The 15,563-nt window shown below is 35.7% G+C and overlaps 1 protein-coding gene across 2 annotated transcripts in view; it reads left to right on the top strand.

Annotated features, from left to right (window-relative positions):
* Window positions 1–15,030, top strand: part of CASD1 (CAS1 domain containing 1) — a 53,565-nt gene extending 38,535 nt beyond the window's left edge. For both annotated transcript variants that reach the window (XM_040260445.1, XM_040260446.1), the window contains 7 exons: window positions 207–363; window positions 1,763–1,842; window positions 4,170–4,271; window positions 5,217–5,357; window positions 6,082–6,159; window positions 8,201–8,293; window positions 14,443–15,030. In XM_040260445.1, the coding sequence (XP_040116379.1) occupies window positions 207–363; window positions 1,763–1,842; window positions 4,170–4,271; window positions 5,217–5,357; window positions 6,082–6,159; window positions 8,201–8,293; window positions 14,443–14,709 (918 nt within the window). In that variant the 3' untranslated portion in view covers window positions 14,710–15,030. The remainder of the gene's footprint in view (window positions 1–206; window positions 364–1,762; window positions 1,843–4,169; window positions 4,272–5,216; window positions 5,358–6,081; window positions 6,160–8,200; window positions 8,294–14,442) is intronic.
* The last annotated feature ends 533 nt before the right edge of the window (window positions 15,031–15,563 follow it).

A 15,563-nucleotide genomic window follows, 5' to 3' on the forward strand; every position in this document is an offset into this window, starting at 1 on the left:
GTGCTTTGCTGGGATCCAGTTAATAAAATGATGCATAAATATTTTATGTTCAACTCTTTGCAATGATTTTAGAATAAATATGATTTTTTTAAGGATTAGTAAATGGTACTTGTACAGTTATGATTTTAGTCTAAACATTTATACTCTGTCACAGAGAATCTGTCTACTTTTCAAAGTGAACACCATGTTCTTCTCCTTTTTAATAGGTCTTATTTCGTCTCAATTTCCTGGTGGTGGTGTTATGCATAGTGATGGACCGGCCTTATCAATTCTATTACTTTGTCCCCTTGGTCACTGTATGGTTCATGGTCATATATGTTACTTTAGCACTATGGCCACAAATAACCCAAAAAAAAGCAAACGGTAAATATATTTTCTTCCTAATGTTAATAAATATATTCTTCCAGTGCAAGTTTCTTTTTAGTTACTAAAGGCTATTATTTTTATGGAGACATATTGGCAGTTTAAATTCATATGTAGCATTGATATTTTGAAAATTTGTTCTTAAAATGTTTCTAGAATGTTAGTTATGTGGTTCAAGTAGTATTAACAGTGAGGAACAATAGTTTGCATTTATATTATGTATTCTCTTTTTAAACTTTCAAAGCCATTTTACATATCAGCTAGTGCAGCCGTTTTCAAATTCTCTTGTATGGAGCCAGAATGGAGCGCACCAGAGGGCCACACATCCTGCTTCAGTCTTGGCAGCTCTGGTTTACTTGATCCTGTGTCTGTGTGCATGTGTGTGTGTGTGCATGTGTGTGTATGTGTGTGTGTGTAGATTTTGAGTAGACATTCATTTGCAAAAAGCCTTTTTGTATCAAACAAGCTTAAAAATCACTAGTATAGGTTATCTTCTAAGTAACCCTTTAAGCAGTTGTTATCAACCTGTTTTATGTTTAAGGAAATGTAAGTGCCCACAAGGTGTCATCTTCAAATTTTACACAGCTAGGTCTGAGGAATGTTCAAAGTAAGGTCACAGTCATTGATCCTAATGCTTTACTCTATCAAGATCATGTCATTAAAATTAAACCTTGTTTTTTTTTTTTTTTGGAAAAAGAATTTTTTTTATCTTTAATAATGTCTTTTAGGTCTTTGAATCAAATAGTATATATCAAAAAAATATTTTCTGTCGACTTCTATTAATAATACTAAATAATTTTTCAGGAAAGAGTTAAGCTCCAGCCTTCAATGAAGTCCATTTGTGTCTTGGAGAGTCTCTGTAGTTTAATTCCTCAACACAAACCCTGCATATTTATAAAATGATAATCAATATGTATAAACTGTGAACATATAACTTAAAATATGCATACATTAAAATACATCTTACGATTAAACTAGTCCACTGGGAAGTTCTTAAGCTCCCTCCTTAAAACTGGAATGTTTCAGCAGTATTACTGAAGTTATTAAACATGAGTGTTTGTTAGAATTACATTGAACCTGTTCCAAGTTTTGTTGTAACTTTCAATAATGAATGGTATAATTGAATCTGGGATGTATTTTCAAATGCATTTATAGTGGCTAAATATCAAGTATATGGGCTATCAGGTTAATGTTGTAGCCTCATTCCTAGTAAGGATGCTCCACCTTTTCTTCCTTTGTGTCCCACTTGTAATTTTAGATACATTTTGTGTATCCTTTAGGCAGCCTTAAATTATTATAAAGAACTATGCAGGGTATTAATGTATTAAATGGAGAGTATTTAAAATGTTTTCTAATGTAAGTTTACATTTCTTAGTAAATTAAATATTTTCTCTCTTAGGAAATTGTTTGTGGCATTTTGGCTTACTGTTGAAACTAGCCTTCTTGCTGTTATGTATATGTTTTTTGGCATATTCTCAGGTTTGTATTGTCCTTTTTGGTTTATATTTTGTTGTATTTTATTCTAAAGTTCAAATCTGTTAAAGTATGAGAGAAGAATCAGAGCTTTTTTTAAGCTTCATTTTTTAATGACTGTAATAAAAGTGTCACTCTGTAGTTGACTACTCAGTGTAGTTCTTTTGAGACCTATCTACTTTTGTTACCTCTGTTTTTGTTGTAAGAGCAATTTAAAGCTCTTCCTCTGGCAATTGTTCAGAATCCATTTTACTTGACTTTGATCAATCAAACTTTTATTGAACGCCTCTTATAAGACACTACTCAAAGTGAAGATCAAAATTCTCTTGACAGAATTTGCAACTTGGTTTGTGCATTATTCATGGCATCAAAGTGTTACTTGACTTTTCCCATAACTTCATAGAGCAAAATTTTGGCTGTTAATAAAGCCAACTTAGGGGCAAAGGGGCTTGCTTATATGTAGTATGTATCTCTAACCTTTTATCCCCCTATTTTGATGGTTGAGATTTTCTTAACTATTTTCACAAGAAGGCAAACTGCTACCTGCTGGTCAGTCCATCAAACAGACTTATTATTTGGGCAGCATGATATTTATAACAATATTTTAATTTAAGTCCATTTAGTTGTGATATATTCTGTAGTTTACTGCCATCTCCAACACTGTCTTGTATCCAGCTCTACCAGATGAAAATGCTCAACTGTGTGTGTGTATATATGTGTGTGTGTAAACTGCTATAGAGGGCTTTTCTCTTTTTTTTTCTATAGGCTTTCCTGTTTATTTTCATTCTTAGAAATGAAGTATCTTATGTCTGCCTGACTTCTAAGGTTTTTTGCAGGAAATATGTAAAGTAATAAGGAAAAAATAGGCAAATGTTAAAGAAATAGCCAGTTAAGTGTCATAGTGCTGCTGCTGCTGCTAAGTCGCTTCAGTCGTGTCCGACTCTGTGCGACCCCATAGATGGCAGCCCACCAGGCTCCTCTGTCCATGGAATTTTCTAGGCAAGAGTACTGGAGTAGGTTGCCATTGGCACTTGACAATTATTCGTTAAAATTCCCAAGATTCCCTGCTTCATCTGAAGGAGGGAAAGGAAGACAGACCAAGAGTTCATAAAAAGAATTAAGATTTACCTTTGAATCAGTATAGACTACTGGATAAGAAAAAAAAAAGGAAATAGCCTAGTACAGCCCAGTGTCTTGCACAAATGGGTGCTCATTAAATACTTGCTTATTGATTACATAAAAAATAAATTGTGATGAGAAATAAACTTGATATATGATCTACGGAATCCTGTATGTCTAATACATATCAGTGAAATAGAGAAATGTGATATAATAGGTATACACTTTATATTGCAGGTCTTGGTAATAATCATCCTGAGACATAGACCTTGATAGAACCTATTTTTATAAGTGACTAGCATTTTAAATTCTGTGACTAAATGGAGAATATTGCATTTTATTAAAATAATAAAGTTCTTCTGACCTAAAGATTTGGTATTATCTAAAACATAATACTATTTTCATGTTTTACTTAGATTTTTTTATTAGCCTTTTAAAAAACTGAAGTTACACATTTTTTTTAATGCCATGGCATCATATGTAATAATGGAGTTTCCATAATAGAGTTTGTTGTCATTCTTTAGTCTGGAAATTGAGTGTTTTGTTCTCTTTTTTGAGAGACTTCATTAATGTACAGAAATGTACCCAAGACTTCTGCCCCTTCATTCCCAGATTTTCCAGACTGTCAGATCAATAAGAAGGTACATTCACTAATGACCAGAGTAAAGTTGTAAACTTTGTTTCAAAGTCTAATAATGGCATTTGGGTATAGTTGATTGAGTAAGGTGACTAATTCAGAGGATTCTTTTAATTCATATGGTTCATTATAGATTGATTATTAAGGACATTACATAAAGAAAAACTATAACTTTAACCATCATCCTTTAGGTTATTGATACCATATTGGCTGAAGTAATTTGTAGTTTTGTGTTTTGATCATTAAATAGTAGCTCTTTTGTACACTAGATTAAATGGAATAACTTTCCAGTTACCAACTTGGGGTTTGTTTTGTTTTGTTTTTTGATTTTGCAGTCTCAATAGCCTTTCATGTGCTATGAAAGTAAGTTAACAAAAATGTTTTGTTATCTTTATTACTCATTAGTAAAATAAGTTTCTTTTCAAATGAAATGACATTTTGATATGAAGTAAATAGAATTTTTAAATTATGAATGACCTTAATATAATCTTAACTTTAGAAAATTACAGTTTATAATAGAATTGCAAAAGCCGATATTGACTTATACCATCTTAATTTTCTGAATTCCTCTTCTCAGGGTGCATTTGAGAAGATCTTTTCTCTTTGGCCATTGTCCAAGTGTTTTGAACTGAAAGGCAATGTATATGAATGGTGGTTCAGATGGAGGTTAGACCGTTATGTATGTATTTACCTTGTTCTCTTTTCCCATTTCAAATTATACTTTTAAAATGTATTTGGAAAAATGTAATCTGTTTTTATTTAGTTTCGGAATAAGGAAACATGTTGATTTGGTAAAGCAAAGCAATCCAGCCCACCCCTTGGTTTTCTTTTCTTTTCTTTTTTTGCAGTGAGCAAAATACTTTTTTTATTTTTACACAGGTTATCTTAACATTTATTGTTATTGTTTTGATTCATCTGGTCTTTTAAAGATTTTTTTTTGATTGAAATATACTTGATTTGCAATGTGTCAGTTTTTAAATGAAAATTCTTAAATGTTGGGAAAGGTTTAAAGTGAGGAGTATCATAGCAGTTTGGCAACATGTACCCAGGGCTTCTTGTTGTTGTTTAGTCTCTAAGTCGTGTCCGACTCTTTTGAGACCCCATGGACTGCAGCCCACCAGGCTCCTCTGTCCATGGGATTTCCCAGGCAAAAATTATTATGACTGCAAGTGGCATTTTCCATTCTTTTTTATGGCTGAGTAATGTTCCGTTGTATATATGTGCCACCTCTTTGTCCATTCACCCACTGATGGGTGTTTAGGTTGCTTCCATGTCCTGGCTATTGTAAATAGTGCTTCAGTGAACGCTGGGGTGCATGCATCTTTTCCAATTACGGTTTCATCCAGATATATAAAATGTCTATTTCTTTACTTGCTGCTGAGACTCCCTGAAGTAAGCCAGCTTATCTTGTCATCGCAAGAGATGTTTGCTTGTCCATTGCAAATTGTTTCCAATGATCATTGACTTGACCTCATTTCTTGACGTTTAGGTTGTTCATAGAAACTTTGGATCTTTAAGCTTTTAACCTAAATACTTCTATACGTATTGTGCTCCTTTACCAAGTATATTTGCTATTTATAGAAAAGTAGCTATTTAAAACAGGTTTTCCCCCCTTATTTTTCAGGTAGTCTTTCATGGAATGTTGTTTGCTTTCATTTATCTGGCTTTACAGAAGCGCCAAATACTTTCTGAAGGAAAGGGTGAACCTCTTTTTTCAAGCAAAATTTCAAATTTTCTATTATTTATTTCAGTAGTTTCTTTCTTGGTAAGTTTTTCACATGTAATCTTCTAAATTTCCAAAATCCCAAATGGTGCAGAAAATTAACTTTAAGAGATAGGAATTTAATCATTTATTTTTAATAAATAAAATCTTTTACTTTTGAAATATCTCTTTCTTATTTTAAATTGAACATAAATTCTAAAGAGAATATAAACATATATGTGTTAAATATGAAGAATAACTTGAGATCTCAATGAAACAGGAATTTTAAAAGTTGTAATAAGTTTGGGAAAAAATATAACATAAGATATTTAACAGAAAGAGCCATCACTGCAGTATGATCACTGTTTCTGGAAAAACACAGACTTATGCTCCTCTGTCTCTACTTTGTTATATTTGAGCTTGCCAAAATGAGAGAGGAGCAAACCTGTGTGCCATTTTTACTGAACTTTAATAGCACCATGAAGTATAATGTTGGGCTTCCTGGCAGTCCAGTGGTTAGTACTGTGCCTTCCAGTGCAGCAGGTGTGAGTTTGATCCTTGGTCAGGCAGCTAAGATTCCACATGGCTCCTGGCCAAAAAAGTCAAAACATGAAACAAAAGCAATATTGTAACAAATTCAATAAAGGCTTTTAAAATGGTCCACATCCAAAAAAGAAATCTTTAAAAAAATTATGAAGTATGTTATAAAGAAACTTCTTAAAATTGAGTGCTGCCTTGTTAAGGCATAACTATTTTTGTGAACTGATCCATAAATTTTTTGTTTTAGACATATTCCATCTGGGCTAGCAGTTGTAAAAACAAAGCGGAGTGCAATGAACTCCACCCATCCGTTTCTGTGGTACAGGTAATTATCTTTATTTAGAGAAATTTTTCTTAATTTTTGACTAGAACAGGAGTCTTTAGAGACAACTTTTAAATTGAAATCTATTAAATGTAGTATATCTTTCTAAGCCCTACCTTCCTCTACTGTAATAGAGATACTAAAATTGTTTTAAAGGGTGGTTATTAAATGTTATTATTAAATGTATAGAAATGATCAGTGTTTATCACTTGATAAGCACTTAGAAAATGTTAATTCATTTCTCCTGTTTGCTTTTTCATCATTTATTCAGATTTCTTCATTTACTTGTTTTTGGCCTTACTTATTAATGGCCTTCCATGTGTTAAGAACCATGCTACAGGTCAGAAGTGCATGTAGTTCCTGCCCTCAGAACTTACAGTCCAACAGAAATATGGTTGAACATTTATTCATTTAACAGTTTTTAAAATTCATTTAACAAGTCTTTGATACTTCTATGTGCTAGAAATTATGCTGAGGGATGTAGCAACGACCAAAGCAGATGTGATCCCTACCCTCACTGAGTCTGTATTCTTCGGTTGCAAATAGTAATCATATAATCACCAAGTAATCATGAACAGAAGTTCATGATGCTACAAGGGAATACAATAAGGGTATATGACCTAGTTGGAGTTGGAGTGAAGGTGGTTAGGGTTCAGAGACGGTTTCCCTGATAAAATTAAGCTGAGAGGAGCGTCCCTGGTAGTCTAGCAGTTAAGACTGATTCCACTACAGGGGGTGCAAGTTTGATCCCTGGTCAGGGAAGTTCTGAATGCCATAAGGTACAGCCAAAGAGGAGTGGAAAAATTAAACTAAGATTGGAGGAATGAAGGCAGGCAGTGAGAACTTAGGCCATGTGGATAGAAAAGAGTATATTCCCATTCAGGGAACTTGAAGAAAGCCATTGGGGCTGGAACTCAGAGAGCAGAGTCTAAAGAAGTATGTGTAGTGACTGGGAGGTGGGCAGAGGCTGCTCAGCAGCCCAAATCAAATTTGCATTTTACAGAGATAACCTGTGGTTGCAGGTAGTTGTAGGGCCTTGTGATTAGTGTGGTGATGGTTAAGTACAGGGCACTTTAGAACTTTGGAATTTCTTCCTAATCCATCTTGATATCAGAGCAAGGTTCTTGGACAAAGTTATGTCTAAGCCAAAGCCTAAAAACTGTATGGTTCAACAGAAAGGAACAGGGAGGATTTCTGGAGGATCTTCTTTTACGTTTTAAGTTCTCTTCAATGAAGAAACTATTTCATCCATCTTAAACCTCTATTCAGTCAGTAGAACTAAGCGTATGACCACCTCTCCAAACACAATCGACAACGGCATTTTAAAAATTGTACTATATTAATGTAGCATTTTCAAGACTTCTGCAGAAGTCATGCTTACAAGTAGCACTTTGTGTTTCGTATCTGATGTCATTTCTGTAGCAACATGAAAGGAAGGGGGCTGTTCCACTAACATGACACCAATACAGAACAATGTTAAGAGTAGCTAAGGGAGAGAGTGACTGCACATAGAATAAGGCTAACATAAACCCTGCTGAGCCATATCACCTTTACTCCTGGTCACTATATGCCACATATTCATTTTTCCTTAGTTACTTTTTCCCACATTTACGTTGCTGTCAGTAGAAGGAGCCTTCAAGAGAGCAGAAAGATGGGGGTGAGCAGCTCCCAACAGAGTGAATACTTTTTAGAAGAAGCAAAATCATATCATGGAATTTTATTAATTTTGATACATAAATATAGCATTTCTTTCTACACAAAGGTCCTCAAGATGAGTTTATATTTTTTCTAGTACATATAAAATAAAACTGTCCAGCCATATAAAACCTGCCCTTGTTTGCACTATATAGACCACATGCTCAGAAATCCAGTTTGAGTAGACTCTAGATCAAAAATAACTTGCAAATACTTCATCTGTTGAGGAAAAAAAAAAAAGTCTATGTATTAAGTTCAGTAACATAAAGAATAAAATTATCACTTGAAAGAAAGCAAAATTCTTTGAATAAGCAGATTATTAATATTTGCCTGTGTGTTTTTTCTTTAGATTTTAGCCTTCATCCTTATAAGGAATATCCCTGGGTATGCTCGTTCAGTTTACAGTTCATTTTTTGCTTGGTTTGGAAAAATTTCATTAGAGGTTAGTATATTAATATTTTGATCTGTCTTATACTATCTAGTGTTTTATGGAGCTGTGTATATAAATGTATATATAGATGTGTAACTGACTTTTTTTTTTAAACCAAAGCTATTTTTATGAAATTATAGGTAATTTGAACTTCAACAGCAGTATTGTAGAATGCTTTTGAAGTCTTATTTAAATGGCTAGATACAGATGAGTTTCACATATTTATTTTGTCTTAAACTTTCAAGTACAGCCAAGATGAAGAAATAGGAAGAGAAAAAAAATGAATAGATACAAATGAAATTTGTAAATAGACATAAATGAAATCAAGCTGAGAGTATTTTGATTTGTTGTTCATTCATAATTAAATATTATATTGCTGGAATTTAGTTTACTGATGCTTATCATAATAAAATTCACTCATTGAAAGTTTGGGGAAAATTTTAAAACTCATTATTTTGTGTGCAGTAACTAATATGAATTTATCCTCAAAATCAGTTTAAAGTAGGTATGAAATACATTCAGTGTATTCTGAGTTTTATTATTGAAATAGAACATTTAAAAATAGTAGAATTCATTTAATCATAAAAGATACATTTTAGAGTTATAATATGTATTAAGTTGTCTTTAAAATGGGAAAGACTTCAAGTACATTCTTTTTCAGATTCTTTTCCCTCATAAGTTATTACAAGATATTAAGTATAGTTCCTGTGCCATTTATTAGGTTCTTGTTGCTATCTATTTTACATATAGTAGTGTGTTAATCCCAACCTGCTAATTTATCACCTCCCCATTTTTCCATTGGTAACTAACCATAAGTTTGTTTTCTATATCTGTGAGTCTCTTTCTGTCTTGGAATTAAGTTCATTTGTTTTGTTTTGTTTGTAAGATTCTACATGTAAGTGGTATCATCTGATATTTGTCTTTGCCTGGCTTACTTCACTTAGTATGATAATTTCTGGGTCTGTCTATGTTGCTGCAAATGGCATTATTGCATTCTTTCTTATGACTGATGTTCCACACACACACACACACACACAGAGACACACACACACACACAGAGACACACACACACACACACACCACACATACACACACACACAGACACACACACACACCACATCTTCTTTATCCTTTCACCTGCCCATGGACATTTAGGTTGCTTCTGTGTCTTGGCGATTATAAATGGTACTGCAGAGACTAGATATTTTTGAATTATCATTTTCTCCAGCTGTATGCCAAAGCAGAATTATTGGATGATATGGACACTTGAATGTGTCTTCTGTTTTTTTTTAGTGTAATGTCCTGAAGGTATCATTTAAGTCGGACTATTCTGTTGTATCATTTAGCATTTCTGTTGCCTTATTGATTTTCTCTCTCAGAGATCTGTCCATTGATGTGCCTGGGGTGTTAAAGGCTCCTAATTATTGTGTTCCTGTCAGTTTCTCTCTTCATGTTTGTTAGTATCTCCTTGCAGTGGTCCTTTTATCATTATACAATATCCTTCTTTATCTTTCTTTATATCCTTTGTTTTAAAGTCTATCTTGTCTCATATGAGTATTGTGACTCTAGTCGTTTCTGTTTGCATGAAATATCTTTTTACATCCCCTCCCTTTTAATCTTTAAGTGTCCTTTTCCCTCAAGCGGGTCTTTTGAAGGCAGCATATTTTAGGCTTTTGTTTTTTTAATCCAGTCTGCTACTGTGTGTCTTTTGATTGGAGCATTTAGTCCACTAACATTTAAAGTAATTATTGATAGATATGTTATTTATTGCCATTTTAAACCTTGTCTTGTTGGTTTTATATTTCTTCTTTGTCTCTTTTTGTTTCTCCTTTTGTGGTTTGATGGTTTTCTTTTGTATTATACTCATGTTCTCTTCTTGGTTTTCATGAATCTGTTGTGTTTTGATTTGCTATTGCTCTGTTTTCAAGTATGTTAACTTCTTCCTATATCTGTTTGGTTTAGACTGGTAGTCATATAGGCTCACACACTTTCTAAAAAGTCTATATTTTCTTACTCTCCTCCCCCACATTTTATGATGTCCTCATTTACGTCTTCATTTTCAACCTGTTGCTGTCCATGTGGTCATCATTGCTTTCACAAAATTTTTAAGTTTTTTTAAATCTTTCTACTGGCTTATTTAAGAGATGTACTTTTCAATTGTGATATTTTTCTTCCCTATAGATTCCTCTTTTCTATTTAGAGAAGACCTTTCAATATTTCCTTTAGGATAGGTTTAGTGTTGCCGTATTCTTTTAGTTTGTGCTTATCTGAGAAATTCTTTCTCTCTCCTTTTATTCTAAATTATAACCTTGCTGGGTAAAGTATCCTACATTACAGGATTTTGCCTTACAAGACTTTTAATATACCTTGCCACTTCTTTCTAACCTGCAGCATTTCTGTAGAGAAATTACCTGATAACCTTATACGGGTTCCCTTGTAATTAACTCTCTGCTTTTCTCTTACAAGCCTTTAGAATCTTCTCTTTAATTTTTGCCATTTTAATTATGTCTTGAAATAGGTCTGTTTGGGTTCATCTTGTTTGGGACCCTTTGTACTTCCGGTACCTGAGATAGCTCTGCTTCCTTCTTTAGGTTTGGGCAATTTTTAAGCAATAATTTCTTCAAATACATTTTCAATCCCCTTTCTCTCTCTTCTCCTTCTGGGATCCCTACTTGTGGATTGGCATGCTTTATCTTAACCTATAAGTCTGTTACATTGCTTTCATTTTTTTTTTTCATTTGGCTTTCTCTCCACTATTCTAATTGGGTGATTTCCATTATTCTATCTTCTAGATCACTTATTCTTTCTTCTGCATTATCCATTCTGCTCTTCATTGCAGTTAGTTCACCTTTTGTCTATGCAAATGAATTTTCTAATTTTTCTTGGCTTCTCCTCATAGCTTCTAGTCACTTTTTACAATAATTTGCATTTCTGTCCATAGCCTCTCTTCATTCCTGCAGTATTTTCACTGTCTCCTTTTTAAACTCAGTATCTGTTAGACTGAAGAGGTCTGTTTTATTGCTTGTTGTTTCAGGGGAATTCTTTTCTTAATTTTAACTGGGAGTGGTTCCTCTGCTTCTTTATTTTGCATATTTCTCTTGCTGTCTGAGTTTAGGAGGAACAGTCATCTGCTATGGTCTTGGAGGTCTATTTTTCTGTAGGTGCGTCCCTACGTAGCCTGCGTGGGTTTAGTATTTTTTGGTACAAGCGCTCTTTGTAGTATGGAGCCTGCCGCCTCTTTGCTCAGTTACACTGGTCGTTATCCTTCTGATAGGAGGTGTGACTTGTGATGGCCAGAGCCTGCACTGGAGACTGAACCGGGCCTCCTCCTGGCTCTGTAGTTGTTGCTGCCCTATCAGGGGCAGAGTCTGCTCCCTAGTTGTTGGCCTAGAGGCCCCCAGATGCTTTTCTGAGCTGCATTTCAGAGCTGCAGTGTGAGGTAGGTGGCACTGGAGTTCTCCCACCAGGAGAGGAGCCACTGATTTTCCTTGCAGGAGCTGTGCGCTGGTGAGTGTGCTCTGTCATGTCACCTTTCACTTGTCAGGGCTCACGGAATGCATTGTTGTTGGCACTGTCCTGGGCTCTGCCTCAGTAGTGGGAATGTCAGCCATGGCCCTGATGTCCCTGGAGTGTTGTCTCCACAAGGCCACCAGCGCAGGATCTGGGTCCAGTCAGGTCCCAGGACCGCAGTACTCACGCCTCTGAATCCAGGGTGGGAGCTGTGGAGACATCTCATACCCTGGCCTAGCCCAGCCCTCATGCACGTGTACCCACAGAGCGCACAGCTGCTGAAGTCAGAACCCTCCCAGCGGCAGAAGCACCTCTTGTCTACTTGTGTGTCCCACAGGTGCTGAATTTACAGAGCTGCCAGTGGAGGTGTTCCATGGCTCACACAGCTATGGGGAGAGAATTCAGTGCTGCTTCCTAAGTTGCTTGGCCCCTGGAGCTCAGCTGTGGTTTCAGCCCTGCTTCTGCATGTGGGCAACCCCCTGGCATCTGCTCCTGGGGCCTGCCGAGGTGGTGGTTGACACAAGAGTCTCCTGAAGCAGTGGCAGCTGGGGCGCACTCTCCTGGAGGCGGAGGAGGCAAGCCATGGGCCAGCGCATGGAGCAAGAGGCTGCTGTGGATGCCCCACCCTCCACACTCCAGTTAACAGTGGCCCTTCGTTTCTATGGCAGGCCCATGCTTCTGCAAACACCCACCGTTACAGCCACACCACACTCCAGCTCCTCAGGCTGTCTCCATGCATTCGGCACCAGTCTTTTCCCCAGGTCTGCCTCATAGTAGTTTTGATTTGCATTTTTCTGGTAATTAGCGATGTTCAGCATCTTTTCATGTACTTTTTGGCCCTCTGTATGTCTTTGGAGAAACATCTATTAGAGCTTCTGCCATTTTTTGACTGAGTTGTTTGTGGGATTTTTTTAAAAATTATATTGGAATATAGTTGATTTACCATGTTGTGGTAGTTTCAGGTATACAGCAAAATGAATCAGGTATACAATCTTTTAGAGTAGATTCTTTTCCCATACAGGTCATTATAGAGTGTTGAGTAGAGTTCCACTATTTAGTAGTTATTCGTTATCTGTTTTATATGGAGTAGTGTATATATGTCAGTCCCAATCTTCCAGTTTATCCCTACACCCTCTTTACCCCCTGGTAACCATGTATGTTTTCTACATCTGTACCTCTGTTTCCATCTTATATATAAGTTCATTCTATATAGAATGTCTTTGACCTTGACCTCACTCAGTATCAATCCATCTGTGTCCATCCATGTTGCAGCACGTGGTGTTTTTTCATTCTTTTATGTGGCTGAGTAAATATGCAAATATGTACCACATCTTTATCCATTCCTCTGTTGGACATTTAGGTTGCTTCCATGTGCTGGCTGTTGTAAATAGTTCTGAATATTGGTGTGCATGTATCTTTTAAAATTGTGCTTTTCTCTGGATATGTGCTCAGGAGTGGGATTGCTGGATCATATGGCAAGTCTGTTTTTAGTTTTCTAAGAAACCTTCGCACTTCCTCCTTAGTGGCTGTACCCGGTTTACAGTGTAGGGGAGTTCACCTTTCTCCACACGCTCTCCAGCACTTATTGTTTACAGATTTTTTTTTGATGATGGCCATTCTGACTGTTGTGAGGTGATACCTCATGGTAGTTTTGATTTGCATTTCTCTAATAATTAGTGATGTTGAACATCTTTTCATGTGTTTTTTAGCCAGCTGTATATCTTCTTTGGAGAAATGTCTGTTTAGATCTTCTGCCTGTGTTTTGATTGGGTTGCTTTTTGATACTGAGCTGCATGAGCTGTTTGTATATTTTGGAGATTAATCCCTTGTCAGTTGCTTCATTTGCAAATATTTTCTCCAATTCTGTAGGTTGTCTTTTCATTTTGTGTATGGTTTCCTTTGCTGTACAACAGCTCTTAAGTTCAATTAGGTTGTATTTGTTTATTTTTGTTTCTATTTTCGTTACTATAGGAGGTGGATTGAAAAAGATCTTGCTGTGGTTTATGTCAAAGTGTTTTTGCTGTGTTTTCCTACAAGAATTTTATAGTGTCTGATCTTACATTTAGGCCTTTAATCCATTTTGGGTCTATTTTTGTGTTCTAATTTCATCCTTTTACATGGAGCTGTCCAGATTTCCTCGCACCACTCACCGAAGAGGCTCTCTTCTCTCCGTCGTGTGTTCTTGCCCCCTCTGTCACAGATTAGGTGGCGGTGGGTGTGGGTTTACCTCTGGGCTGTCTGTCTGCCCCACGGACACACACTTCTGCTTCTGTGCCACCGTCACTTTATTCTTGTCCCACCGTCATGCTGTTTTGACTATTGTATCTTTGTAGTATAGTCTGAAATCAGGGAGCCTGATGCTCCAGTCCCATTTTTCTTAAGATTACTGTGTCTGTTTGGGGTCTTTTGTGTTTCGATAAAATTTTTAAGATTTTTTTTTTTTTCTTCTAGATCTGCAAAAAAAATGGCATTGGTAACTTGATAGGTATTGCATTGAATCTGTAGTTTACTTTGTGGTATAGGCATTTTGACAATAGATTTTCAAGGCCAATAGTGAAATAATTATGCTATCATATGTTTTAATTAGGAAAATCTATAATATATTTATGGACTTCCTGAAAATACCTAACTTGAAATATTTTTCCTTCCAGCTGTTTATTTGCCAGTATCACATATGGCTGGCAGCAGACACAAGGGGTATCTTGGTCCTCATACCTGGAAACCCTATGCTCAACATTATTGTCAGCACTTTCATATTTGTTTGTGTGGCACATGAAATTTCTCAGATCACTAATGATCTTGCACAGATTATTATTCCTAAAGATAACTCATCTCTGTTGAAAAGATTGGCATGTATAGCTGCATTTTTTTGTGGACTCCTCATCTTATCATCCATTCAAGATAAATCAAGACATTAGGATTCTAAGAACTTAAAACTCTTCAGATTAACTTTGAATCTACCTAGAGGAGAACAGCATCTCTCTGGAGATGTATTGTAAATGTATATGTAAATAAAATATGTGTGGCAAGAAGATAGCTCAGTGACATCTGTTGAACATGTGTGGTTGTATATTTTGGAAATGTACATATACAATGTGAAATACTGAAAAAATTGAAGCAGAGTGCATTGTATAGGATTGCATGTAAAAAATCTTTTCTACTGGATCTACATTTCCATTTATAAGAGATTTTAAGTTAACATATGAAGGCAGGGAAATAATTACATTTCCAGTAAAAAATACAGATAATTTAATTAGCTTAGTAACACCACTGAGTGTTTTGATATTTACTAAATTTAATAAGACTTCCCTGGTGGCTCAGACGGTAAAGCATCTGTCTACAATGCAGGAGACCTGGGTTCAATCCCTGGGTCGGGAAGGTCCACTGGAGAAGGAAGTGGCAATCCACTCCAGTACTATTGCCTGGAAAATCCCATGGACAGAGGAGCCTGGTAGGCTACAGTCCATGGGGTCGCAAAGAGTCGGACACGACTGAGCGACGTTCCATTCCGTTATGGTAATAAAAATTATATGCACCTATATTCATCATTGAACTTCCTACTTCATCGAAAACTTTCTTACTCAAGAAAGATTGCAGTGTTGTTTCCTTATATGTGCAATGGTGTGGAATGACAAACAATATCTTTTATTGTTCATGTTCTAATATTATGTTTCCTGATATGATTTTTCTTCTTAACTGTGGTTTTCAGGTATATAAGCCTAAAATCTTTGTACACTTTGTCCCAGAGTTGTTCTAGGCTCAATGACAGGGT

Source organism: Oryx dammah, unplaced genomic scaffold (genome assembly GCF_014754425.2).
Source record: "Oryx dammah isolate SB20612 unplaced genomic scaffold, SCBI_Odam_1.1 HiC_scaffold_18, whole genome shotgun sequence".
Lineage (NCBI taxonomy): Eukaryota > Metazoa > Chordata > Mammalia > Artiodactyla > Bovidae > Oryx > Oryx dammah.